General features: G+C 39.2%; 1 protein-coding gene across 1 annotated transcript in view; it reads left to right on the forward strand.

Annotated features, from left to right (window-relative positions):
• MKNK1 (MAPK interacting serine/threonine kinase 1) overlaps nucleotides 1-24,138 on the forward strand; it is a 32,120-nt gene extending 7,982 nt beyond the window's left edge. Inside the window, exons 3-13 of the mRNA XM_063139300.1 lie at nucleotides 355-453; nucleotides 1,700-1,797; nucleotides 3,220-3,299; nucleotides 5,643-5,716; nucleotides 9,586-9,690; nucleotides 13,583-13,638; nucleotides 14,780-14,875; nucleotides 19,832-20,026; nucleotides 20,802-20,966; nucleotides 21,620-21,663; nucleotides 21,962-24,138. Coding sequence (XP_062995370.1) covers nucleotides 355-453; nucleotides 1,700-1,797; nucleotides 3,220-3,299; nucleotides 5,643-5,716; nucleotides 9,586-9,690; nucleotides 13,583-13,638; nucleotides 14,780-14,875; nucleotides 19,832-20,026; nucleotides 20,802-20,966; nucleotides 21,620-21,663; nucleotides 21,962-22,190 — 1,241 coding nt within the window. The 3' untranslated portion in view covers nucleotides 22,191-24,138. The remainder of the gene's footprint in view (nucleotides 1-354; nucleotides 454-1,699; nucleotides 1,798-3,219; nucleotides 3,300-5,642; nucleotides 5,717-9,585; nucleotides 9,691-13,582; nucleotides 13,639-14,779; nucleotides 14,876-19,831; nucleotides 20,027-20,801; nucleotides 20,967-21,619; nucleotides 21,664-21,961) is intronic.
• Nucleotides 24,139-27,691: the final 3,553 nt, after the last annotated feature.

The following is a 27,691-nucleotide window of genomic DNA, read 5'->3' on the forward strand; positions in this document are numbered from 1 at the left end:
GCAATTTTCTGCATAGAGAATCTGCCTTTGGCAAATGAGGCACACTGGAGGCTCTCAAAACAGCATTGGTAGTCCTAACGGACCAGCATGGTATCTAAAGTAATTGCCATAGTAGCAGAACGCAGAGCTACTTTTCGAGTATATTCATTATAATTGCTTCTGTCTTTGTTGCTGTTTCCTGCAAGAAAACAGCGTTGTTCCATTTAGTGAAACCAAAAAACGCTGTTGTCTTTTTAGTTACTATTAATGTAACTTCAGAAAATTTAAGAGCGGAAAGACATATTATTCCCCCATGCCCACCCATTATATATAGTACACATAATAGTAGTTTACTTCACCCTTTATGCTTTGTAGAAATGGTCAGCAGCCAGCCTCTTCCCATATCAGACAATGGCAAAAGGAAAAAGAAAAAAAGAACCAGAGCTACAGACCATTTTCCTGGAAGATTTGAAGGTTAGCTTCACATTTTGCTTTGTTTTTTTGTTGATCTTCATGGTAGCTTCAGTTTAAGCAGTTGCAATACAATTTGGTGTATTGTGAAACTTTACTTTAATCAATCTTTTAATCTGTATTTTATAGCTGTTCTTTTTTGGGTTGCATCATGCTTTGTGTATTGTGTTTTGAACTTTGCTTTCTTTGAAAGGCAGCAGAACATCAAAATGGCTGAAGTCTTTATTGAACCACAGCAGTCCTGTGACCCCCTAGACTGCATCTGGGGTGCTATAGAATGCTGCAGATCTCCTTATCCTCCATGCCCATAGACAGAGCTATGAGCATGGAGGAGGAGATCCGTTCATTAACCTTCCCTCCTGCAGCCCTCCCCCCTCCCTCGGCCAGCTGCAGAATAAATAATATCCTATGGCCTCTCCAGTCTGTTCCCCACCCATCAAAAGGTAAATAAGTTTAATGGGCTCAGAGGCCTGTTTAGTTGCTTTTTATATTTTAAATGGAGGCAAAATCACCTCTGTCTACCTCATGCCCTGCCTGGCTCTTGCTGCTGGAGTATACGATAGGTATAGGGCCTTGAACTCTGAGCCTGCTCTCTTATTGGGAGTACAACTCCTAGGATTGTGCTCTACATGAGTCCCACTTCAGTGGAATTATTTCAGAAAAAATTGAAAGAGCAGTTAGTATTTAAGGCTGCAGTCCTATGTATGCTTCCTTGGTGTAAGTTACGTTTGAATTTTGGGAGACTTATTTCTGAGTAAACATGCATTGGATTTGGCTTCACTGAGAACACTATTTGAGTGGGTCTTCGTTTTCTCTGGATTGTGTCCCATGTGTTAAGCTCGTTCATTTTGTTTCCTTGAGGAGGCTGTTCCAGCTGTAGTTGCTTTAAGATATGGAATTGTGCTGTTGTCACAATTTTCCCCTGGAGAATACACCACAGTAAGCTTGAAATATTTTGCCTTGTATCTGTTGAACTACCTATAATATGAAATAATAGATAGGATCACAGCCTTTTAGGAATTAATATTTTTTATTTGGAGAAGGTTTTAACTTCACTCCCACATTTTTGACTTATTGATTTGAATAGATCGATCATAAAGCTAAAGCTGCTGTTCCAAATCTCTACTAGCAAGGGAGTACTTGCTATCTTATTATTGGAGGTAGTTGTTAGCTCAGTAACCTTTCCTTGCAGTTCACTGAAGTGTCTTCTTCTAATAATTTCTGTATATGTGCTGAATTTCTTTGACAGATTTGTACAAACTCACTGCAGAGTTGCTTGGTGAGGGGTCCTCTGCCAAGGTACAGGGAGCGATTAGCTTGCAAAATGGGAAGGAATATGCAGTTAAAGTAAGTAATGTAGCCCCACGGTTCTTTTCTATCATTTTAAGGTCTTTGCTGCCTGAAAGTGTGATTGTTAGACACTCTTGCTACTGTTCTTAAAGTATCCTGTCTGGAGTGATGAGAAATCAAAATTATAGATAATGTTATGGAATTCTCAGATGTGGCAGCCACCCTCTGGAGCTCCCTCCATCCTATGATTTGGGAGGCAGAAAATGTGATGAGTTTTACATGTCTCCTGAAAATGTATCTGTGTTTACACAAGCTTTCCCTGGCTTGCAATTGATTATAATGCTGCTGCTCCATTGGATTGTTTTGTTTTGAATTTTAATTGTTTCTGTTATTTATCTTCGTAGTTATATTTTATTAATTCAGTATTTTAATAGTGATTTCTAATATTTTGGCATCTAAAGCACTTAGAGACTTTGTTATATCAAGCAGTGTACAAGTATTATTCATAAAATAAATAAATAAAATAAATATTTCTGACCCTTGAAAACCTGGTATAGAAGATTGGGAATAAGCCCTGTGTTCCTGTGCTGCCTCTTCCTGCCATGGCTTGCCTGCTTGGCTTAATGAGTTATGTCCTGGCTTGATTTGCTGTTACATCAGAACTGCCAATCTAAGGTTTGGTGAAAGGCAAGAAGCTTGTCAGGATAAGCTGAGTGTGTGAGATAATGGAGCATGCAAGTACAGGGCTCAGACCTGATTCCTCAGATTATGGTTTGGAAAGGTCTGAACCATCCCAGTAATTTTTAAGAGATGAAAGTGGCTTCAGGGAAACATCATTTCCATTGTGAACTCACATTTCTTTTGTCCCGTCTCCGGTCAAACAGTGCTGGTTTTCCTTACAATGCATGCAAAAACCTGTTTAGAAAAAATAAAACTGAAAGCAGGAATGCTGTTCATAGTGTGCACATTCATCCCAAACTAGAATTCTTTGAAACAAACTATTGTAAATTTCCAACCTTAGACACCATTTCCTTCACATCCAGTGTTAATCAACATTAAATAATCATTTCTACATTTCTACATCACAAACGTAGAAATGTGCATGCAGAACTTTTAAACTGCAGTCATATGTGGGTCCCCATATTTTGGCTGGCTTTCATAGCAACCACAAATTTGTGGTTGGCAGCACCCTAACCTTTCCCTTGCCTCCCATGTTTCTTGCCTTGTGCCTTTGTAGGAGATCAGGAACAATCCTTTACTCTTCTCTCAATCTCCAAGTTAGATTTTGAAGTTGGAGTTTGTTTGATTTTAGTATTTAATAACCTGTTAGAAACAACCTTATTAGAAAATGAGAGCACTGGAATATTAACAACCATAATGCCACTAATATTATTGCTCTTACACTCTTATGAGAACATCTGTTCCAAGTTTTAAAAATAGGTTTAAAAAAAAAAGAAGAATTTTCTATTTTTGTAACAGATAATTGAAAAAAATGCTGGGCATAGTCGGAGTCGTGTGTTCCGAGAAGTGGAAACATTGTATCAGTGTCAGGGTAACAAGTAAGTAACTATTACAACATTTAAGAATACACTCATGACTTGTTGACATTATTTATTAATGTTTCCACTACACACACAATCTGAGCTAATACTTTATTCTTGGTGTATGTATCGGAAACCAAAGCTAAAATATTGTCACTTGGCAAACTATGTTCATAAACCACATGGAAGAACTGTTAATTTGAAACAACTGCTTTTGGCTCAGTATTCTCCTTTTGGTTCCCTGTTCTATTTTTTAGCAGGCTTCGTTAAAGAAATATTGCTTATCTCAGTTGGAGCAAGGCAAATGGATTTTTCTCCATATTTGTGTTGGTGTAACCCCCTGCCCAATTAATTTGAAAAATGTATGCGTAAAATCCAAACTCTAAAATTCCTCATTCCCAAATCAAGACGACCAAAATATTTAACTGGTTTAGTGCAAGATATTAACTTTTTTGAGCTTCGTGGCTGGGATATAAGGGTATCACTGCCCTTATATGCTAATTTGGATTGGTGTGTGCTGAGATCTCTAAATGCATGTCTGGATTTTTAGTGTTCTCGAGACACAGATGGAATTCCAATTTCTCTAAAGCAGCAGGGAAGTTCAATGGCTGCTTGAAGTCTTTCCATAATAAATTATGAATCTGGGATGCCATAGGATATATTACCATGAGGCAAAGTAGATCAGGCTCAGGTAGTATTTTTAAAGACTTTTAAATGTTATATCTATTAAGAAAACTAAAATATATGGCAGAAAAGAGCAAGACGTCTATGCCATCCTAGTAGTTATGTGGAGGCTTGTCCCCTATCCTTACTATCCTTTCTTATTTACTATCCTTTCTTACTATCCTACCACCTTTCTTAAAAAGTATTAATATAACACTACATTTTGTGTTTATCGTTTTTAAAGTTTCACTGCCACCATAAAATGTGAGTCCTTTTATTTACTTGTTACCGTTATACTTACTATAACTGGGTATAGGTGAAGGATAAAATAGACCAAAGATTTACAGTTTTTTAATTTTATTATTGCATTTATATCCTGCCTTTTTTGCTTCAAGGAACCCAAGCTGGCATACATAATCTTCCTCCTCTCCGTTTTATCCTCACAACAACGACCCCGTAAGGTGGGCTAGGCTTAGAGTCTGTCACCCAGTGGGTTTCTATGACCGAGTGGGGAATAGAACCCAGATCTCCCAACTCCTAGTCTGACACTTTAGCAACTACACCAAACTGGCTTTCAAACAAAGATGCAATAAATTCACTTTAAAAAATGAATATATCAGAATTCAATGATAAAAAAACCTGCCAGTTTAAAACTAGAGTTAAGGCTATCTCATATTCACTAAAGCAATACAAAGCCAGAAAATGGAAGCGAAGGCTAATTGATATGCCCTGTGATCAGTGACAGTTTAACTATCTCTTTGCAGAGTGCCAGCGTACTCTTTATTCTTTGTATTTCTTCTCTGGACTGGCCGTAGTAAGAAGTAAAAGACACCATTGTTTCTACATCTCACAGTTAACCATTCAAACAACAGTCCCTGTCCATAACTTCACGCTAAGTTAACTTTGAATTCAGGCATATGCAGTTTCTTTACAAAGCCTTTCATATTTTGAAATTCAAGAAAAGTGTGTTTTCACATTAATTACAGAATTTAGAAGTTTATTATTCATTCAGTTTAATGCTAATTAAATTAAGCCTAGTAAACAAAAATATATTTTCAGTTTTGGAACTGAAACTGTGGGGTCCGCTTAATGAAAGTTTATTTATTTATTTATTTATTTATTACATTTTTATACCGCCCAATAGCTGAAGCTCTCTGGGCGGTTCACAAAAATTAAAACCATCATAAAAACAACCAACAAGTTAAAAATACAAATACAAAATACAATATAAAAAGCACAACCAGGATAAAACCATGCCGCACAATTGATATAAGGTTAAAATACAGAGTTAAAACAGTATAATTTAAATTTGAGTTAAAATTAAGTGTTAAAATACTGAGTGAATAAAAAGGTCTTCAGCTGGCGACGAAAGGAGTACAGTGTAGGAGCCAGGCGGACCTCTCTGGGGAGCTCATTCCACAACCGGGGTGCCACAGCGGAGAAAGCCCTCCTCCTAGTAGCCACCTGCCTCACTTCCTTTGGCAGGGGCTCACGGAGAAGGGCCCCTGTAGATGATCTTAAGGTCCGGACATGTAACAGTTAAACTTTATTCATACTGATTTTTGCTGTGATTATACCAGTTGTTTAGGCGATTTTGATAGTGTTTCCTGATAATGCTAATAATAACTTTTTTGTTGTGTACTTTGGAAATGGTGTTTTTTATATAAATATATGTAACACAACAATCTTTTTTTAAAGGAACATTTTGGAATTAATAGAATTTTTTGAAGATAATACAAGATACTACCTTGTCTTCGAAAAACTACATGGAGGTACATATCTACATCGCTTTTGTTCACTTTTTTGTAATTAGTTTGATACTGCATTAGTTTAAAAGTTGAACTTACTGAGAGAAAGGAACATAATGAAAAGACAACAAAATTATTTTCTTGATGCGGTATCAGAATGGAACTCAATAGTGGAGCATGTTTACATGCAAAAGGTTACAGGTTCTGTTCTCAGTGGGCTAAGAGAGAAGCTGGGATATTAATTTCAATAAATATCTTTTTAATGGCACTGGGTAAAGTCTACAAAGAATAATTTATATTACATTGTGGCGGGGATATGCCATATTATCTTAGTTGGGTATTTATTTTAGGGTGAACAAACTTAGCAGATGTAGCATTTCTTGCTTACTGTGATATAATCTGCAAGCTGAAAAACAAATTTTGCAATGGAAAGAACATATAAATGGTTCTAAAATCCTAATTGTGATATTAATTGATTTACATTTGAAAGATCACAGGGAAGTGCATGAATCTGTTTTTAAGAAATGTGTATTTTTCTATAATAAAACTTCAGGAAATGTTCAAAGCTCTACTCATAAAAAACATTCCTTAATGCCAAAGCATTTTATTACAAGTTTTTAGAGACTTCTCTGTGGATAAACATTTAGGTAAGTATGTAGGGACAAATCTGATAAATTCGTACTTAAACATGTCTTAATTTACCTCCGCCTCAAGAGGCTTAACTTGACTTAAAAGTCTGTGGAGATAACATACTCACTTCTGGGAGGTTTCAAATCTCAAGTGTTTGTTAGAAGATCTAGAACTCAGACAGGAAAACTGTACTCACAATTCATCTTGGGATTTCTGTATGTCTCCGGTTCTAAGAATTTATTTGTGTTGCATCCCAAGATGAAAATATTACAGTTGAACAGTACTGTATGTTGTTATGCTAACCCTTAAAATAGACAAAGTAATGACCCATTGCGTCCTCCTGCAAATGGATAAAGTCCATAAAATCTCATTGGCCTGGCAATCAATTCTCAGATCTTTCGATGGTGGCTCCAGCTGTTGATTTCACATAGAATATTTGCTACATCGTATTAGAAGCATGCTTGCTGTGCGGATGAATAGCAGTTGGCATTTTGCCAGTCTTTTATTAATTCTGGTGGGATGTTAAGTGCACAGGCATGGGTGGACCTAATGGAGAGACTAGCAGAAATCTTGACTAACATTACTTTCTCATTATATGTATGCTTAATGGGATGGTGGAAAGGAACTGAATGACTAGCTTCCAGGATCACAGTAACAAAACATGACCTCTTAGGCTCAGGCTTCTCCAAAGTCAGTGTGCTCCAAAAAGCCACTGGTCCATTGTGCATTGCTATAAAAATAATATTACTTAAGTAGTGCTAATAACTATCAGTAGATATGCCGCTTTCTTGATCACAGCCTGCCTCTACTTTAAATGTCACTCAGGTTCTCTTAATTTCTCCCATCCTATCCAACAATAGGTATTAAATATTTCACAAAGCAAATTTAGAATGCAGAATTTATTTATTTAAAATATATGTACCATGTTTTTCCTTCTTCAGCCACCAGTGTACAACATGACATAATTATCTATAAAATCACATTGACAATATAGATGTGATAAAGATGCCTATATATACTTGCATAACTGCAAGTGTGTGCAACACTGAATCTTGCCATTAAGATCATGATCTAATGTCATACAGAAATCTTGATATTCATTGGAATTAATATCTTTTAGCTATCACAGTTGTTGAGAAAAGCTTAAGTGTGTGTGTGTGGTGAGTGCGAAAGGCTCAGAAAGCACAAGAGGAATATGTTGTAGGGTCAACAACTACCCTTCCCTAACCTGGTTCTCTCTGATTGTGTTGGGCTACAAGTCCCGTCATTCCCATCCAGAATGGCAATTGGCCATGCTCATGATAACTATGGATGATGGGAGTTGTATCCCAACACACCTGGAGGGAGCCAGGTTGGAGAAAAGTGGTGTATAATACAGCCCTGTGCTTCAGTATGGCCACTCAGCTCTTTTGTCTGTTCTTTTATACCAAGTGGAATAAATTTGGATAATAAAACCTTGGCAAATATGCCTTATGTGCATGCATATTTAATAAAGTTTGCCTTTGCATGTGTGTAAATGCCATGTAAAGTCTCATTTCCTTCGGAATGAAATTTTATCATTTAATTGCATTATTGTACCTTGGGTTTTTTAGTCATTCACTACTTTAAAGACTGTTGTGGTGCACATGTACGATACCCAGTTAATATTGCCCATTTACTGGCTGTCAATTTACTACCAGGCTAAATTTAAAGTTTGGGTATTAACTTATCAGGCCCTATGCACCTTGGGACTGGTATACCTGAGAGAATGCCTTCTTTTATATAAACCTGCCTGACCTCCCGGTTATGACACTTCCTGCGGATGTCCATCTGGCAGCAACCAGGAAGAACACCTTTTTCTGTGGTGGTCGCCCCAAATCTCTGGAATAGCCCCACCCCAGAAATAAAACATGTGCAACTTTGATGCAATTCAGATGAAGAGATTTTTATTCACGTTGACTTCTGATTATTTGTAATTTTATATATTTTTATATTTGTAACATTTATATACTGCTGACTATGATAGAATCTTTCAGCAGTTAAAATGCCTGTCATTTTGTTTATTTTGCTAGTTTTCTGGTGGCCACTGGTTAAGCTTTATTAAATTTGAGTTACATTGTATATTTATAGTTTTTATCTTGCAGTTTTAATGTTACATTTTACCTCCCTTTTACCCTTGATTTTTATGTATTAAAATGTATTATTAATGATATGTTTTATGTGCTTAGTTTATCTTATTGACCTTTTGCTTGGAATGCCTGTACCTTTCTTTTTCTGGTCTATTGACTGTAAATAAAGGATTGATTGAATGTTATGCTCTGCCTAGGTATGCTTTACATGACAAGTGATATAGAAATATTTTTTAATTTTTTAAAAAAAGGGGTTTAAGGCAGTTTTCGCCAACCTGATGCCTTCCAGATGTGTTTGGCTACAACTTCCATCATGGCCACGCTGGTTGGGGATGACGAGAGTTGTAGTCCAACACATCTGAAGGGCACCAGGCTGGTGTAAGCTGTACTGACAACCAGAACAAGTGTTTGGTTTCGAAGATTGACAGAGATGTGTAGGCAGCAAGTTAGGGAAAAAAAGGCTGCATGCCACCTGTACTGCGGGCAAGGCATCATGAACAACTGCTCACTAATTAATCTGGAGTATGCCCCTGCTGCAGAATCAGTTTCTGAAATAGTTCTGAAAAGGTTTAGATCCTCTTGATTCAACTTTTGATTTTTCTTCATATATATATATATATATATATATATATATATATATATATGTATATACACACTCTCTCTCTCTTGGATTAAACTCCGTTGAATTTAGGACATGTGGCTCAATGGTAGAGCATATGCGTTGCATGCAGAATGTCCCTGGTTCAATACCTGACATTTCCAAGTAGGGCTCGAAAAAACCCTGTGTGAAACCCTGGAGAGTGCCAGTCAGTGTTGATAACCCTGGGCTAAGTGGACAAATGGACTGTCTCAGTATAAGTCTGCTTCGTATACTCCTATGTTTCTATGACTTGTCTCTGAATAAACACGCATAGATCAGGCTACACATTCCCATACCTATAATTGAGCTGTGAAATTGTTGGCTGTTATCAACAATTTCTCTACAATAATTACCTTTGGCCCTGTTCAGGTTGAGATAAGAGCTGTGCTATTCAATTTGAATCTAACACATCTGTTCACGCTACAGTTTCTGTTGGAGGTTTGATGTTTAGAATTGTTTGCTTTCAAGTAGCTCTGCCTTTTTAAAAAGCAACTGCTTGCCCTTTTTATCCACAGGCTCTATCCTGGCCCACATACAGAAGCAAAAGCACTTTAATGAGAGAGAAGCCAGCAGGGTGGTGAGAGACATTGCCTGTGCTCTGGATTTCCTGCACACAAAAGGTGACAATATACATCCTTCATTTTACCAGCTCATTAGCCATCAGTCTTCAGACCAGACAAAGTCTGCTAGTATAAATGAGAGATCAGCATGAAACGTGGGTGTTTCTGTGTTTAATCACTTTAGATTATTATTCCATGGGAGATATAAAAAAACTAGTACAGGGGCTTTGGTGCTACTGTTGCTGTCTTTGTGTTACAGTGGCTGCAGTTGGTAAAGAGATGCGTGAGTGGTCCTTGCGTGAGTTACTGGGCTCACTCATGATGATTCAGTGTAAGCCTAATGATATTTGGAGAAATTGAATAGTATTCATACTACTGATTTCATACTTAAAAATTTAAATTTTAGTTGGTAAGTACCCCGCTATCAGAAGATGAGTGGCAACATTTTTACCTGTACAAAATATGGGCCAATAATGTTGCTGCTGGAATCACAAAGCAAGTGTTATATTTTCCTAGATTTTTAGGTATGGCTTCAAGGTTTTTATTTATTTATTACAGTTTTATACTGCCCAATAGCCGAAGCTCTCTGGGCGGTTCACAAAAATTTAAACCGTGAAGAACATAATAAAACAACCAACAATTTAAAAACACAAATACAAAATACAGTATAAAAAGCACAACCTGGATAAAACCGTGCTGCAGAAGTTGATACAAGTTGAATTATATTAGTTGGTAATGGCTTCTTTGTTTTGCTGTAGGTATTTTATTCTATTTTACCTTATATTTGGCCAATACTTTATGCATTTTCTTTATAAAAAAGATACCGAAATAATTTCACAAATCATCATCAGCTAATTCCAAGATAAGTAGCTTAGGCTGTGGAAAAGTTGCTTGAGAAACCATTTCCATAAGGCATTTATGCCAGACATGGGTATCTTGCTCTTTCAACTCCAGCAGCTTCTTTTTGGATGCTTACCTACTTAAGTAAGTGCAAGCTAGAGGGAAGATCATATGTTGTGTTTAATGAGGAAAAAACCAAACTGTAAATGCTGACATGTTTCCATTATGTCTGGTTATTCTCTGGTACAATTGTAGCAACAACTCTCTAGTGTACAGCAAAGTCAATATTGTTCCATTGGAGGGCACAGATATGGAGGGTCTCAGATGGCTAGTCTGCTAGAGAAATTGATTTGTGGAAATATTGTTGTAGAACTGAACAGCTTGGCTTATAAATGGGGAGAGTGTCTAGAAAACAGATGCTGAAGCAGCGAAGCTTTGTTTGGTGTGGACTGTAAGTTACAGTGAAGAACAACCTGAGCAGAATAAAGGGGAAAACAGCAGGCCATGCTATAAAATCTAAAGTGCATTGAAGAATGTGTGATGTTGGGTTATTGAGGAGTAGCAGGGCTATGGGAGTATTTATTTCTGTGAGGTGTAGGGAATGGGAATGCACAATTGGGCCTTCTCATTAGCAGTGATTTGTTTAAGAAATTCACAGCCCCAAGATGTTCAGCTCTGTGCCACTTTAAGTACAGATGTTGGGTTAAAAAGGTTATGTTTGAATGTATGTTTTATGTTACTGTTTGATGCTATGTTTTCCTGCTGTTTCTTTGCACTGGCATATGTGCATATTTTGCAGTGGTGATGTTTAACTTAATTGCTTTTATAGATTTATTATGTTCTTAAATTGATTGTCAGCCATTCTGAAGATGTGATTTGAGTAGTAGATGAGGAAGTATACATATTTAGTAAACAAATAAATAGTAAACTAGAAACAGTGTAAATACAAGTTGGTTTGGAATTCTATGGTTTGCTTATGCTTAAACTGTTCATGGAGCCCACTCTATTCTGCCTAAGGAATGACAAAACACCGATACCCCAAAGACATTGCAAGCAGCTGCTAAAATTTTGTTTGGGGGATAAAGCTACGCAGCAGGAAGAAATGCTTTTAGAATATCTTCTGTAATATATCTGACTTTCTCATTTAGTTTGTGGTTCCACTGTGTAGCATTAACTTCCTCATTAAACAATGATGCACACAATATTAAACAGGAAGCTGAAGCATTTATTTTGTTTGACATTTAGGCATTTTGCTGTTTAAAATGCTAAGACTTCTCAGAAGGGGTGAGAGAGTTGCTGATACTGTTTCAACTAGTGTGTGGTTACAAAAGCAACATGAAACAACCGGATGGAGATATCTTAATAATGCATAGCACACAGAAAGAAATCAGTTATGTTCTTCAGTTTCTAAGAAGCCATTACACAAATATTTGAAACTTGCTTTATTTACACGCCACTTATCTGTAACCATGGTGCTCAGCTGCTATGTTTTAAATGACACATTCATATAAAAAGAAAGTTTTTCCTGAAATCCATCAAGTTGTTTGTGTGTAGGTGATGGGGAAGGATAGATCTAAGGGCTCTCTTTTCTTACTTGGATTGAGCCAAGAGGATACCTTCCTTCATTGGTTAAATCATGTTGAAGAGGGCTCACATAATTAAGAAGGGCACTGGATGTTTGCTGTTTTAATATCATGTGCCTTCTGTCCATTTGTTTGGAGTTAAGTGCAGCCTTTGTACAAAGGCTTCCATGTGAACTGGAACCCTAATCATACATGTTTCCAGTTCCTGAGAAGGACATGTGGATGGCGAAGGGCAAAAAAGCCATGTGGCCTCAGATAGCCCCGCTTGCCCCTTTAATCATGTGAGCCCCTGCCTGCCATTACTGTGTGAAGGGGGTTGATGACTGGCTCATCCAAATGACTGTAGCATTTAAACATGAGTATAAAGACAATTTTATTTTTTATATATCTCATTAACGGGATATAGCAAGAATATAATTTAATCCCTCTGTGATGTTCAGCTACCTTATATGCCTTAAATGTAAATATTTGCAAGATTATTGTTTATATTATGCATAAAGTTCCAAGACGTAAGTAGGCCTCAATGTACTTATAATTTGTATTCACCAGTTGGGTAAGGAAGGGGGGGTGTTAAATACCTGAGTGCTGATTGGATGGTGGAGGGGGAGTGCTTGGATTGGGAGCTGTAAGAGTGGGAGGAGCTGGAGAAATGGAGCTCTCTACATAGATAGTCAGCTGACAGGAAGACAATGAGGTGTATGATCTATGAGCGAAGTGGATGATTATAAGAGCGTTAAAATGCATGATTCTGTGAGGAAAGTGGATGATTTTGTGAAGAGAAAAGAGATATATGTCAGTAGTGTGTGGATGATTATGTGAAGATAGTGAGAGGCAGATACTGGATAGGAAGAATTGGTGTGGGTTATTGTGTGGAGAATATAATAGTAGAATTATATAGTGGAAAGAACTGATAGAAACCAATATGCTTAGAAGCCATGTAACCGCACGCATTACAACTGAGGAAACCAATAAGCTTATGTACATGCACTTATGTTAATAAATTCTAATTACTTTCAAACAACTGGTATGGTCTGTGGAGGAGTGACTGAGGAGAGAACAGTTAATGGTGGCAGTGGAATGGGGAACTGAGGGCTAGGTTGCTGGGCTGTGAAGCCTTAAAGAATCAAGGCAAGATAGGAGCAGCAGCAGTAGGCCTAAACCCTCATACACGTTATCAGCACAGGGGGTGGGTGGGATTGAGTAGGTCCTGGGTGCTAATGGCATGGATAGTTTCGTCACATAACCTGTGGGTGGCACGGGTGAAGGCGAGAATTCACACCCTAAATAGGAAATGCTACATTGTTATATATTGTGGTCCTCTTGCGAACGTTGTTGTTAAACGTGTTTTGTATGCACTTTAGGGCGTACTCAGCACTGTACACCTCAGTGGTGTACAGTGAGGTTGGTGAGCAGCTTGATTAAAACTTCAGCCTGTAAACAACAAAAATAAAATATTGTTACATGTTTTTCATCGATGTTTGGCATGTTTTTACTAGGCCTGATGCATTCTTCTCCTTGTGTTATCTTAGGTATTGCACATCGAGACCTAAAACCTGAAAACATTTTGTGTGAATCTCCCAATAAGGTAACTTCATATTTGTAATCCTCCCCCCACCCCCACCCCATGAAGTGATCTTCAAGGTTGAGTTCATTATTTTAGTGATGAGCAGAGTGAATAAAAATTGATATTTAAAATGGATTTTTAAAAATGTAAATCAGATTTCAAAATTTAATTCAATTAAAAATATTGTAAATAAAATACTAAATTTCTCTCTAGCTTAAAAAAATAACATAGTTATAATTAAATCATATTGTAAACATGCTGACCATAACTTACAGACTGATAAAAATGAGTTACTTACCAATCAAACATGGGCATTAATTTTGGTTTTTCATCTCATGTAAATCATTTTTACAGTCTAACAGTTCTTGCTTCTTGAAAGTTTTGGGTGTTCAGTTTTTCTGAGTAAAGTCACATCTGTAAAGTCACAGGCTAGATTCGATTGTTGGTTTATGCTTATGTGATAGTGGTGTTAGACCAAACAAGACAAAGGAGTTCTTTAAGACAGAAAGACAATATAACAGGGTGGATAAAAATTGATGCTTAAAATAATTTTTAAAAATGGATTTTAAAAAACTAGAATTAGATATATTTGGTTCAGGGCCAGTAGCTATCAAACCTTGCTTTGACTCCAGTCATGGGCATTTCATTTTTGTTTGCTGCTTTTAGTGAGGGCAAGGTTGGGCCCAGAGAGAGTGAAGCAGAGTGGAGCAATAATAGAAGGGGGGAAAAGAAGACAAAATTTTTCAGTGTACTCATATGCCAACTTACCTGGCAAAAAGCCCCATTAATCAGGAATTCATGGGAATTTATCATGTATAGAACTGTGCTGTTAACCTTAATCTGTTATAGGAATATTATAAAGGCATTTCCTCTATAGACAAAAAGGATAGCATGCAAAATATTTACAGTGAGACAAAAAGATGCAAAGTCTGCTTTAAGAATAAAACATTGTAAATAATACTCTATACAGTTGTAAATTAACATGGCTTAGAGGTCAGACCTGCACCATTGTTCAGGAAATATATGAAAAAGTTTCAATGGGAAACTTGATTTAATCAACCTTTTTTAAAAATTCTGTGATTTAAATTGCCTTAATTTAAATCCATCCATCCTGGTGAGATGTGTTGTTTTTTTCACTTTGTTTCCCCATCCTCCATTTCAGGTGTCACCAGTGAGAATTTGTGACTTTGATCTTGGAAGTGGGGTAAAGCTCAACAGTGCTTGTACTCCGATCACTACGCCTGAGTTGACTACTCCAGTATGTAGACCATTACGTTCTTCTGCTCTTGGCTGTATACAGAATGCAGGGGGAAAGATCGGTGCCTTGTCAGTAAAATGTAATGTTTTGTACATCAAAGTTGTGCAGTTGTGCATAATGGTCAAGTGTAGTTCAGTAGCATTGCTAAAGATAAAACTTCAAGCATATAAAACTTCTCTGAGGACCGCTATAATGAATTTGCCAGGCACTTCCAGGACAAAATCTTTGACATCCGTCAGGACTTAAATTCCAGTGTTATAGCAGGTGAATCTAGTGAGGTGTCCAGAGCGCAGGCTAGTCCTGTTTTCTTGGATGAGTTTCAGTTGGTACAGCTCGAGGACGTGGACAAGGTGCTTGGACAGGTCCGCGCGACCACCTCTGTACTGGATCCTTGCCCGTCTTGGCTAATAAAAGCTAGCAGGGATGGAACAACCGGCTGGGCCAAGGAAGTGATTAATGCCTCTCTACAAGAGGGAGTGGTCCCAGACCGTCTGAAAGAGGCGGTAGTGAGACCACTCCTGAAGAAAACTTCCTTGGACCCGGAAAATCTTAGTAATTACAGGCCGGTAGCAAATGTTCCATTCCTGGGCAAGGTCCTTGAGCGGGTGGTTGCGGGCCAGCTCCAGACACTCTTGGATGAGACTGATTATCTGGATCCATTTCAGTCGGGCTTCAGGCCTGGTTTTGGCACAAAAACAGCCTTGGTCGCCCTGTATGATGACCTATGTCGGGAGAAAGAAAGGAGAGGGAGTGTGACTCTGTTGATTCTCCTTGACCTCTCAGCGGCTTTCGATACCATTGACCACGGTATCCTTCTGGGACGACTCGCTGAGCTGGGAGTGGGAGGTACTGCTTTGCAGTGGTTCCGCTCTTATTTGGCGGGTCGGATACAGAAGATGGTGCTTGGGGAACTTTACTCGGCCCCGTGGACTCTCAAGTATGGGGTCCTGCAGGGGTCGGTTTTGTCCCCCATGTTGTTTAACATTTACATGAAGCCACTGGGTGCCGTCATCTGAAGCTTTGGAGTGTGCTGTCATCAGTACGCTGATGACACACAGCTCTATTTCTCCTTTTCATCTTCAGCAGGAGAGGCTGTGGATGTGTTGAACTGGTGCCTGGCTGTGACAATGGACTGGATGAGGGCTAATAAACTGAAACTCAATCCAGACAAGACTGAGATGCTGTTAGTAGGTGATTCCGCTGACAGGATGGGGTGTGTTCTACCAGTTCTGGATGGGATTGCACTCACCCTGAAGGAGCAGGTTCATAGCTTGGGAGTTCTTTTAGATTCATCATTGTCACTTGAGGCTCAGGTGACCTCAGTGGCACGGAGTGCCTTCTACAAACTCCGGTTGGTGGCCCAGCTACGCCCCTATCTAGACAGGGATAACCTGGCTTCGGTTGTCCATGCTCTGGTAACCTCCAAGTTAGATTACTGCAATGCACTCTACATAGGGCTGCCTTTGAAGACAGTTCGGAAGCTGCAGCTCGTGCAAAATGCAGCGGCCAGATTGATTTCGGGAACAAGAAGGTTCGACCATATAACACCTGCTCTGGTCCGCTTGCACTGGCTGCCTGTATGTTTCCGAGCCCAATTCAAGGTGCTGGTTTTGACCTATAAAGCCTTACATGGCTTGGGACCACAATACCTGATGTAACACCTCTCCCGACGTGAATATACCCGGTAACTACGTTCAACATCTAAGGTCCTCCCCTGGGTGCCTACTCCGAGAGAGGCTTGGAGTGTGGCAACGAGGGAAAGGGCCTTTTCAGTGGTGCCCCCCAGACTACGCAATGATCTCTCTGATGAGGCTCGCCTGGCGCCAATGCTGCTATCTTTCCGGCGCCCGGTTAAAACTTTCCTCTTTGCCTAGGCATATGGCGGCACATCTTAATCACCCACATGTTTAGTTTTTTAACGGTTTTTAATGCTTTATGTGTGTACGTTCTGTGTTTTAGAATTTTAAATTTTGTATACTCGTTTTTATCTTAATTTTAGAATTTCTGTAAACTGCCCAGAGAGCCATGGCAATGGGAGCGGTATATAAGTGCAATAAATAAATAAATAAATAGCATGTTGATTATACCCATTTATTGCATAGTTTGGATGGATTGTGCCTTATAATTGTTAGTTTACTTTGAGTAATCTGATATTTTGCATGGAACCCATCCATTTAGCAAATCTCATAATCTAGTTTCAAAGCTCTGTCTTCATGTTTTGGAGCTAAGAAAATATAATTTCCTACATAGCTATGGAGCCACTGGTCCTAGTCCTAGCATGCATGAAATTGCACACAGTCTGACTTCAAAAGAGTAGTTTGAGAGATGTGTTTGTCTCCCACATTTTTTCTTTCTCTGCCTGAAAAAATGGATGGCATCTCATGCATGGGATCTGTTTCCAGGTTTATGGGACCAGAGTGCTGCCCAGCATTTGCTTGAGAGCTTCTTAGTCCCAGGACAAAAATATGTGATATTGTGCTAATGGCATATGCTAGAGAAGGACTTAACACTACATAAGATGCTGCCTTCTACCAAGGCAGACCTTGGTTGATCTAGTTCAGTCTTTCTCAACTCTACCTGAAGATGAAGAGATTGAATCTGGGGGACTTTGCATATAAAATATGTGCTCGAACACTGAGCTATGGCCCTTCCCCAAGTCAAGGCTTTGGCCTCTATTTATTGCAGGATGCAGAACTTCAGGCCCAGCGGTCCCAGTCTGGCCTTGCAAGAGCCCTAAATGGCCCTACACCATTTCCCCCATCTTTTTTTAAATTTTATTCATTTATTATGTTTATATCTTGCCTTTTTTCCTCATTAAGGAACGCCCGGCTCCCAGTCCAATACTCCATCCACTCCCTTTTGATGTTTTCCTGGCTTTTGAGCTGTTTTTCCCCCATTCTAAAAGGCTGAACTGACTCTCCTAAGGCTTAGTTACTGGCAGTAAGAGCTTGAAACTAAAATATGCTGGTGTTTTGGTCACACCTGTGTTGCCTTTGGCCCCACCCACCACTGGAATGCAGCCCCTGAGAGCTTTTCCAAAATGGAATTCGGCTTGTGGGCTGAATGAGGTTCTGCACCCTTGCTTTAATGGATAGATTTAGGCATGTGAGGAGTTTGAGCTATAGCATGATACTGTTCTACTAGAGGCAAGTTAAAATCGATAATTAATAAAACTGATAAAATTTCAAAATACATTTAGGGTAATATTGATTTTAAGGTGTTTAAAAACCTGGCTATAAATTGAATTTGCTTGATCTGAAAGGCATTAACTCAATTAGTTTTATATAGAGAGAGAGGGAGAGAGAGAGAGCCATCGTTGTGCTGGGCAGTTGAGAGCAACAAGAAGATAGACCCCAAGGAGTGTGCAATCCAAAATTTGATACATTAGGCAATGGAGGGAAGGCAGGACAGTAGAGACAAGGCTATGTGCTGGATGTGCATTCAGATACACATACTTTAGAGTATTGTCCATGCAGGATGAGCCCCAAGTGGTTGTTTTAAAGCCTTCACAGAAAAAAAGAGATTCGATGGAAGAGAGACGTGTCACGAAGCTGCTCTGGGAGGCATTTCCAGGCAATAAGGGGCAGCAAAGACAAATGGGTGGGAGCCATTTAAATGAGCAGGAGACCTGGCCGTGGTTGAAAGTGGTAGAGCTGCAGGAGAAAAAGTACACGTACCTCAAGCCTTTGTGGACTGGTTAATCTTGCTTTGAACCCTTGCTCTTCCTTTCTCATTGGTCTTTTCCTTCTCCCAAGTGTACCTGGCAGTGGCAATAATAGCACATAATAATCCTCTCCTCCCTCTCTTTAATATCTAGAATGCTTCAACACCAGTCCTGCAGGTGCAAGGACTCCTGGGAAAATGCAGTCCTGTTTTCAAGGAGTCCTTGCACCTGTCATGATGTTGTGATGTTGCATTCTCACTGCCTGAAAGATGGAGCCTTGGTGATAGTGGGCCAACCCCAAGGGATCACTTTATATCAGGGTGAGGCATTTCAAACAGAAAACAGAGTTTGAAGGGGTTTTAACAATTTGTTAAAAGAGCGCTGACCATTGTCTGCCCCAGCCTTGTGTGGAGTTTGTACTAGCAAACTCAGCCTTCTAGAGTTTGCCTTTTGGAGACTTGAAATAGTAATGCTGTCTGTTCATTAAATTGCATACTTTAAGACTGGATGGTACCAGCATAGTCTACAAATATATGCCTTTTCAAATACTGTGTATCAAAAGACCTAAGAACTGAAATTCTTGATGGTTTCATTTGCTTCTACATAATTCTTCCTGTTGCCCAGCAACTGTATGGTAGTTTATTGCCAGAGTTGTGGGAGGCAAACTCATGCTTATTTGCATGGAGTGAAATTTGCCATGAGTAAAAATGCTTGTCTTTAAATGTGTTGAAATTGTATTACGTTATGAATGTGAATTGATGTACACTACAGAATTTTCTTAGTTCATGGTATTTTTGAATCTCTATCGGCCTGCCTTAGAGTGAATGATTTTTTGTAGGTTGAATTTCCAGAGTGTTAACTGCCTTGCTTCTGGTAGAAACTAGATGGTCGCACCATAAGCAAACTGATTTGAATAAGTAAGATCCTTCCTGGCCTCTACCTCAGCACCTGCCATTACCTGGCTGCACTCTTGCCTTCGATTTCATGTTTAAAAGTATTAGCAGGAAAATTCCATGTGTTGGGTTATGCCAGGTTTGTGTGGAAATGATAGGTATCCATAGAGCCATGAGGTGTTGGCAGTATAATGATAATTTGAAGTGGTAGTGTTGAAAAGTTCCATTGAAATTGCCTTAAACTGCCTTTGTCTCCAAAAGCAAGCATGGAAATGTGTACTTTGTGCACATTTTTGCTGTGTTTTAGATGAAAACAAAGATCTTGTCATTTTCAATCACTCTTGAATGTGTGTGTTTCCTTTCTGAAAACGTTCTAATACAAGTTCTGTATCTCACTAGTGTGGTTCTGCGGAGTACATGGCCCCTGAGGTGGTGGAAGTCTTCACAGAGGAAGCCACATTCTACGACAAGCGCTGTGACCTGTGGAGCTTGGGCGTGATTTTGTACATCATGTTAAGTGGCTACCCACCTTTTGTTGGGAACTGTGGCACAGATTGTGGCTGGGACAGGGGAGAAATCTGCAAAATTTGTCAGGTAACCAGATAGGCACATTAAGCATGTGTTGAGGAAGATTATGGGACTACTGTTCTGTACATGAGCTGACAGTGCAGGTTTTCATGAGTTCCATCTATTCCTTGGAGGCATGCTACTGACTCCGAGTGAAGAGTGTGTTAGGGGCAAGGTTTGGTGCAGCCTTCCCCAACCTGGTGCCTTCTAGTTACTTTGGACTATGACTCCCAGCACTCCTAACCATCACCAGACTGGACTGGGGCTGATGAGAGTTGAAGGAGGGCACCAGGATGGGGAAGGCTGGTCTACTACATACATGCATGTACTGGTCTAGATCCCTGTTTCATTCTTCTTAGAACTCTGATGTAGCATCTCATTTCTGCTTATGTGGTAGATTCCATTCATAGCATGTATTATTACACTATTTTATGCTGATTTGTAATGCGTACTAGTTAGGGAGGGGGGTATTTCAAACTAGTGAATTATTTTCACAGTTGCACTCAAACTTGAATTGTGCAAACTCATAATGATTTTGAAGGTTTGATATTTTTAGGCAATGGTCCATCTTAAAAAATGGCTTGATTGGAGATAAGATGCATGTTGCTACCCACAAGACCCGAGGAATTTCCATCCAAAGCTGTTGGCAATGTTATAAACATTCCCCGAGCAAAATGTGGGGAGATAAGGCTGTGGGGATTTTAAGATGACTTGGGCCATTTTGTCCAAAGGTGAGAAGTGAAAACCTTAACTCTGAGCTATTAACCTCTAAACCAACCAAATGCATATTTATTGTTGCTAGAACAAGCTCTTTGAGAGTATCCAGGAAGGCAATTATGAGTTTCCTGATAAGGACTGGTCTCATATCTCCAGCGATGCGAAAGATCTCATCTCAAAGTTGCTAGTCCGTGATGCCAAAAAGAGGCTTAATGCTGCTCAGGTTCTACAGCATTCATGGGTACAAGGTGTAAGTAGTTCCTTTCAAAGCTATTATATTTATTTATATAGCACCATCTGTTTGCATGGCATCTGCTAAAATAACATAAATGGAAAACACTGCTCCCTCCACATGTGTTAACTTTGTCATGGAGAAAACCAATTTGTCTGGCGTTGGGACACCGTAGGCTGTAAATGTGAATAGTGACTCAACGTTTTAATTAGTGTAGCTACTTGTGAAGGCCTTAACTGAAGGCCTAAATTGTACCTTAATACAGAGGTGCCCAACCATTTTTATTCTGACTAGGTGTGGCACAAGGACCTGAAGCCAGTTCCTTTCCCCGCCCACAGGCATTTTTGTATACTCAGTACCTAAACCACAGTCTTTTCCTATTCATCAGCAAGAGGCTATTTCTAGTGAATGTTCGATATGGGAAGAATAAAATTCTCCCTATGTAGATATGGCTCGTATGCAGAGTGTTAATGCATATTTTTGTTTAATACACATTTATATAAACATCAGAATCGTCTGTATCTGGCCATCTAATTCACTTGACATATAACTTGTTCATAAATGGCTGTTCAAAATAGTGATCTCTAAAACTTAAGGACTTCTCTTTAGGATAAGTAAAGCTTTTCTCCAAGAATCCTCAACTTAGCTTGTAATGTTTCCATCATGTGCAGCATGCTTCTGAAAGAGGACTGCCCACACCGCAGATTCTTCAAAGGTAACCATTTCTCAGTATCTATTATAACTAGTTTGAAAGAGTTAGTTGGAGGGTGGATACAATCAAATCCGATGCGTTCAGGGGGTAAGCAGTTGGCTCCCTTGCCTTTGCTGGATACTTCAGATTCATCTAGTGTTTGGAGGTTTCTAGCGTTTGGAGGACTATAGTTTATTGCAATTATTTCTTACTTCGGAATTAATCACATAATTTAAATTAAAGGCAACTTGTGCATTTTACTCTCACTGGTATAAACTGATCTTCTCTCCTCCTCCTCTGCCCCCCTCCCTTCCCCCCACAGGAACAGCAGCACGAAAGAGCTGACTCTCTTTGCAGCTGAGGCTATTGCTCTGAACCGCCAGCTCTCCCAGCATGAGAATCATCTCAATGAAGAGCAAGAGATTATCACTCAGGCCATGTGCTCCATGAAGCTTTCTCCCCCCTCCAAATCCCGCCTTGCCAAACGCAGAGCTATGGCTCAGGCCACAAAAAGTAGTGACTTCCAACCAGCTGCTCATGCAGCCCTTTGATGCAAGTTTTCCAGTTGTTAGGGTCAGCTTTTGTATACTTGTTTTAAAGGACTCATGGGTATATTAACTTTTTAAAAGAACAAAGCTTGTGATGAAGTAATTTAAAGGACAATTTCCTTGGAAATGCCTTCTTAGAAAGTTGATAAATGTGGTGAATTCTAGGAAGTTCTTAGGTGATGTTGCTGCTGTGTTAATGATACCACAAATCACTTAGGTTTGCACCCAATCTTCTCTAACCAGAGGATAAACCTCCACCACTAGCCTTGTGACTAATAGAAATATGGCTCTGAGTTCACAGGCTCTTGAAGGTGCTCGCAGTGCTTACACAACTCCAGCTCTCTTCCTGCAGCCACAGAATAATTATGATGTTCATCCTCCAAGAAGCTTTGCTCACCTGCATTTTTGTAAATAATTATTTCTTTGTCCACTGCAAAATACATCAAAGTCTTTCATCTTCATCTTGGGTCATATCCTATATTTCCCTTTACTGATTCAGACCCTTAACTTGCCTGGATGTCTGTGGAGGTGACTTTGGAATGCTAGAGGCATGTCTCTTTCAATGCTAACATGCATCTAAAGTGTCCCATATTTCTCACCCCCACCCAAAAGTCATGTTTTGTCACTGATTCAGAGTACATCCTAAACATTTTGTTGGCAAAAAGTAATTTTGGAATCGGCCCTCAGCATGCAGAGTCTTCCCACCCTTAGTAAGTCCCCTGGTTTTGCTGCAGTTTCCAAGTGATCTACTTGGGGAATTCTGCTTTTAATTGTTTAAAGTGTTTGGTCCAATTTTATATAAGGCATTTCTCTAAGGGAGAACCTCACTAAGACCTACAGAGAGATGATCGAAAGATTAATTTCCCTATGAGAGCACTACTGGAAAGCTCTTCCCTGTGGTGGCATATACAGAATTGGCAATGCCTGAAAGCTTTGTATTGTGTGCATCAGCCCAAATGAACACAGCACAGAACATGCAGTGCTGGTATGGGATGCTGCATGTTTTCAGACAGCTGTGTGCAGTAAGGAGCAGTGTTGTTGAAGCTTTTATTTGGAGTGCCACCAGAGGACAGGGCTTGATGGTGCATGCATTCAGTAATTTGTATTAGTCCTGTCTTGGGAAGTGATGAGGTATTCCTGTAGTCTTTCCTTAAATGCTTTCCCCTGGTTTGGTATGCTAACCCTGTAACAATTTGTGTTGAATAAGGATGTCATAGCACGCAAAAAGTTTAAACATAGTCACCTTGCGGATTTGCAGAATTTTCTGTACCATCTCTCTGATAATCTGAAGAGCACTTAATAGTTTTGATAGCAGTTCTTCTGTGAAATGTCTACACATATGACATGGCCAGACTTCTCTATTCCAGTGAACAAAAAGTTATACTGCTTTGGATCTGCTTTGGAATAGTTATTCTTGCAGTTGAGACCTACATTCCATAGTCCGCCTAATGTAAAGACGTGAAGTTGAAGGCGGAGAAAGGGAGACCACAGCATCAATGAATTACATTTTTATAGCCTCACGTAAACACATTTTTTCATGCACAGCTGCAACTGTTTCTCTGCTATTACTGTTTCCTCTACCCCTCCCCATATTCCCATTCACAGTAGAACGAGATTGGAGTAGTTTTATATCTCAAGCCTTCTCTGCTTTTGAGTGGGTTATGACAAGACAAGTGATGAGAGTAACATCAGACTGCTTTTTAACTCTTGACATACCATGTATGTAACTTCTCTTGAAGTGTGGTGGATTGAGAATCACTCATGGTTGTACAATGGTTATTTTAAAACCAAATCAGTGAGTTTATCTTGAGCATCCTAGGAAGCTTTTCTTTATTAAAGGTGCTAAACCTGTTCACCTTGGGAAATACTCATCTTGATTAAAAAATCCCTTTTTAATCAAGGTGAGTATTTAAATTTGGTAATTTTTAAAGAGCAGTATTAATGTGGAATACTTCAAACAGGTAATGAATATGAAGAATGACTGCAATACTTAAGTCTTTTATAGATTGTACCATTGGTGAAAGTTATTTATTATATTTCTGTTTTAGCGTAGTTTAAATGGCTACACTTATATTGTACTCCTTAGTTAACATTTTTAAATGCATTTTAAAGCTCAGGAAGTAACATCCCTATCTATGTGACGCATTTACTAATATTGTGTACTGAAAATTAAACTTACGTCATTTCTAAGCTTTTGTTTCCTTGTTGATTTGTTGAGTAACACAGATATGCCCTTTTCTCAAGCTGGCATTCATAATGAAGCACTGACCTTAATTAACCATGCATAACACTGGTCATAGAAAAAATATTCCAGCAGCTCCTGCCGATATCTTATAACAGAGCTGTTTTAATATTAAGGTTGGAAGTGGAACAGAAGTGGTTGTGGTTGTTTTTTTTAAAAATCAGTCATGATAAAACTGGACAGTGCTAATCCTATAGTAAAGTCATCGTTCTGAACAAGAAATATAAAAACTGAGGCTGCAGTCATGCTCACTTAGCTGAGATTGAGGCTTACTTCTCAGTAGATATGTATAGGATTGCACTGTGAGATACATAAACATAATCTGAGTGGAGAGTTATAACAAGTTATAAGTATACATGCGCACACACATACACACACGGCTCTACATTTAAAGTGACCTAAAAATCATTTAACAAAAGCAAAAAATATAAAATACAAACACATCAGGCACTTAGATAAATGCAATGTATAGCTCCAATACAAAACCAAATGGAAGAAAATATTTTGTTCCAAGTTGTATCTTATTTCCATATAACAAATATAAGGTTACCGGCCATTATGAAAGGGTTATTAACATACTTATTTTCTCTTCGGCTTGTTAATTTCATGGCACACTCCTCTGCACTTATTTGTTGTTGGGCATGATGTTTTTCTTCTGACACAAATCCCCCCTTGGAATAAAAACAAAAACAACCTGTCTCCAGATGCATTATGCTGGTTTATAAACAAAGCACCACAAGATGATCAAACTTCTTATTACACTTCCAGTGACTGCAAGTCTAGAGTACAATGTAGAAATCCAAATCTCAGTGGTATTAAAATAGATAGTGGTATTGTGCTGTTGTTAATGAGGTAGAAATCTCTAGGGAATAGGGCTTCAGTAACTAGATGGTTGTGGTCATGCTTCAGACACAGGAATAACCCACAAGTGTGAATGGGGCCTTGGAGTATATTGTAGAATCATGTTTTAAAAAGGAGCAGCAGCAAATAGCCCTATAAAGAAAAAATAAAAACTGTCTAATTGGGAACAGTGAGAAGATGAACAATATGCACATCCAAATGCTGCCGCAACTATTTTTTATATCAAAGATGATTAAAACCCCATCATAATCTGTCTATAATACTGATCTTTTTAAACCCACATGGACTGAATTTTTGCAGATGCCCAAACACAGCAAGATTCCTTTTGAAAGCAAGCATTGGTGACAAATAGCAGCTATTGGGAATGAGAGACCTCCTAGGGTTTCATAATATTTGAAATGGTTATGCACCCTTCCTCTAATGTGTTGTTGACTTTTATTTATTTACAATACTTCTGTACCGCTCCATATCCGGAGTGGTGAACTTAGAAAAACACAGAAAAAATATTAAAACAGTAAATCAAAATAGTTCAATTTAAAACACAATACCAATAAAAATGGTGGCTGGTCAGTTAAGGAATGTTTCCCGGAAAAGATTTGTGGAGGTGCCAGAAGCAGCACAGTGTTGACACCTGTCTGACCTCCAGGAGCAGGGCGCTCCAAAGAGAAGGGGCCACTACACTAAAGGCTCTTATTCTGGTAGTCCCATTGGCCCATAGGTCCATGTGGAACCACCAGGGGCATGCCCTCTAATGACCTCAGTGACCTGGCAGGTTGGTAAGGGAGAAGGTGCTCTCTCAGGAATCCTGGTACCAAGTTGTTTAGGGCTTTGTACACTAGTACCAAAACCTTAAACCTGGCCTAGTAGTCAATAGGCAGCCAGTGCAGTTCCTGCAGCAAAGGAGTCACATGCTGAAGAGGGGCAGCTCCCAACAACAGCCGAGATGCTGTATTCTGTACAAGCTTCCAGAGTAACCTTAGCACATTGCAGTAATCCAGTCTTGAGGTTTCTAATGCCTGTAGTACTGTGGCCAAGGTATACCTGTCCAGGTGAGGCCATAGTTGGCAAGCCAGTCAAAGAAGGCACTCAAAACACCACAGGTGTTTAATGCCATTTGGAAAAGAAGAATGGAAAACTCAGGTGGGGAGAATGAATTGGCCTGAAGTTCCATACATCCTACAGGTTCCTGGAGGATGGATTGGCTGGCTGGAACTGGCCAGTTCTCCTATTACGATATAAGCATATATTACAACATGGTTGCAGGTCCCACTTGTGTCTTCGCTATTTCAGCCATGCTGTTTGGATTTTGTTTTTTCCTTTTCTTTTTTTGGCTTTCTTCTGGTTCAACTCACCTACTAAACGTTTGTGCTTGCTTGCTTGCTCTCTCTGTCTGTCTCTGTCTCTGTGTCTCTCTGTCTCTCTCTCTTGTCAAATGGAGTGAGAGCACACATATAATTCAGCAAATAATACTGGAGCTTGTACTCTTGTAGTATATCCCTGCATGTGATGATGATGATGATCCAAATCCTTAAAGTGGATAATTCATTCTGGACCTGGGTGGGCAACTTGTGTCCCTCCAGATTTTTTGGCCTACAGTTTCCATCAGCCCTAGCCAGCATAACCAGTGATGAGGGATCATGGGAGTTGTAGACCAAAACATCTGGAGGGCCACAACTTGCCCATCCTTGGAACAAAGCTCTAAGAAAACTCTTCGTTGTCCCCATGTTACTAGGATTAAAAGGATCTATGTTTCTTATGCCCATGTGGGCATGATTTACCTTCTTTAATATTGATGTTATGCATTGTCTACCTTGCAAATTAAGAAGGGGAGATTTTGCTTGTTTAATTCTCAAGGCGAATGCTTTTCTTTTAGACGATTCCAGTGGTAAAGCCCAAACCTCTCATTTGGTTTCTTTAGAAACATGCTACCATGGCAACTGAAGGCTTGACAACTCTGAAGAAGCGTATGTTGGTGCCCACTCCCAAAGCTTCTATTTCATGCCGTGTGATGTCATTTATTTCTGACTGTTTGCTACCAATTTGTACAATAATGGAGTCATTGTAATAATTTGTGGCTGCGTGATTAAGGAGAAGGCTCAATCTTAAAAAAAAAAAAACCCACTTGCAGCCTTTTTCTCTGAAGAGGCACTTGAAGGGCTATATCTCTTCTGCCAATAAGAATACAATACAATAACAAATTGTTCTTGGTTAAGAGACACTGTGGCAGTAGATGGCCTAGTGCAGATGGCACAACTTAATTGATGTCGCCTGGGAGGGCTTGACTCTAAATGGGAAGCATGAGCTTCCTTGTAAGTTTGCTAAGGAGTTGTTGTTGTTGTTGTTGTTTTCATCCCAGAATACCATGTAGGGTCTTCTAATGTTTATTGACCCAACTTCTGTT

The sequence above is a fragment of the Elgaria multicarinata genome, chromosome 1 (genome assembly GCF_023053635.1).
Source record: "Elgaria multicarinata webbii isolate HBS135686 ecotype San Diego chromosome 1, rElgMul1.1.pri, whole genome shotgun sequence".
NCBI lineage: Eukaryota > Metazoa > Chordata > Lepidosauria > Squamata > Anguidae > Elgaria > Elgaria multicarinata.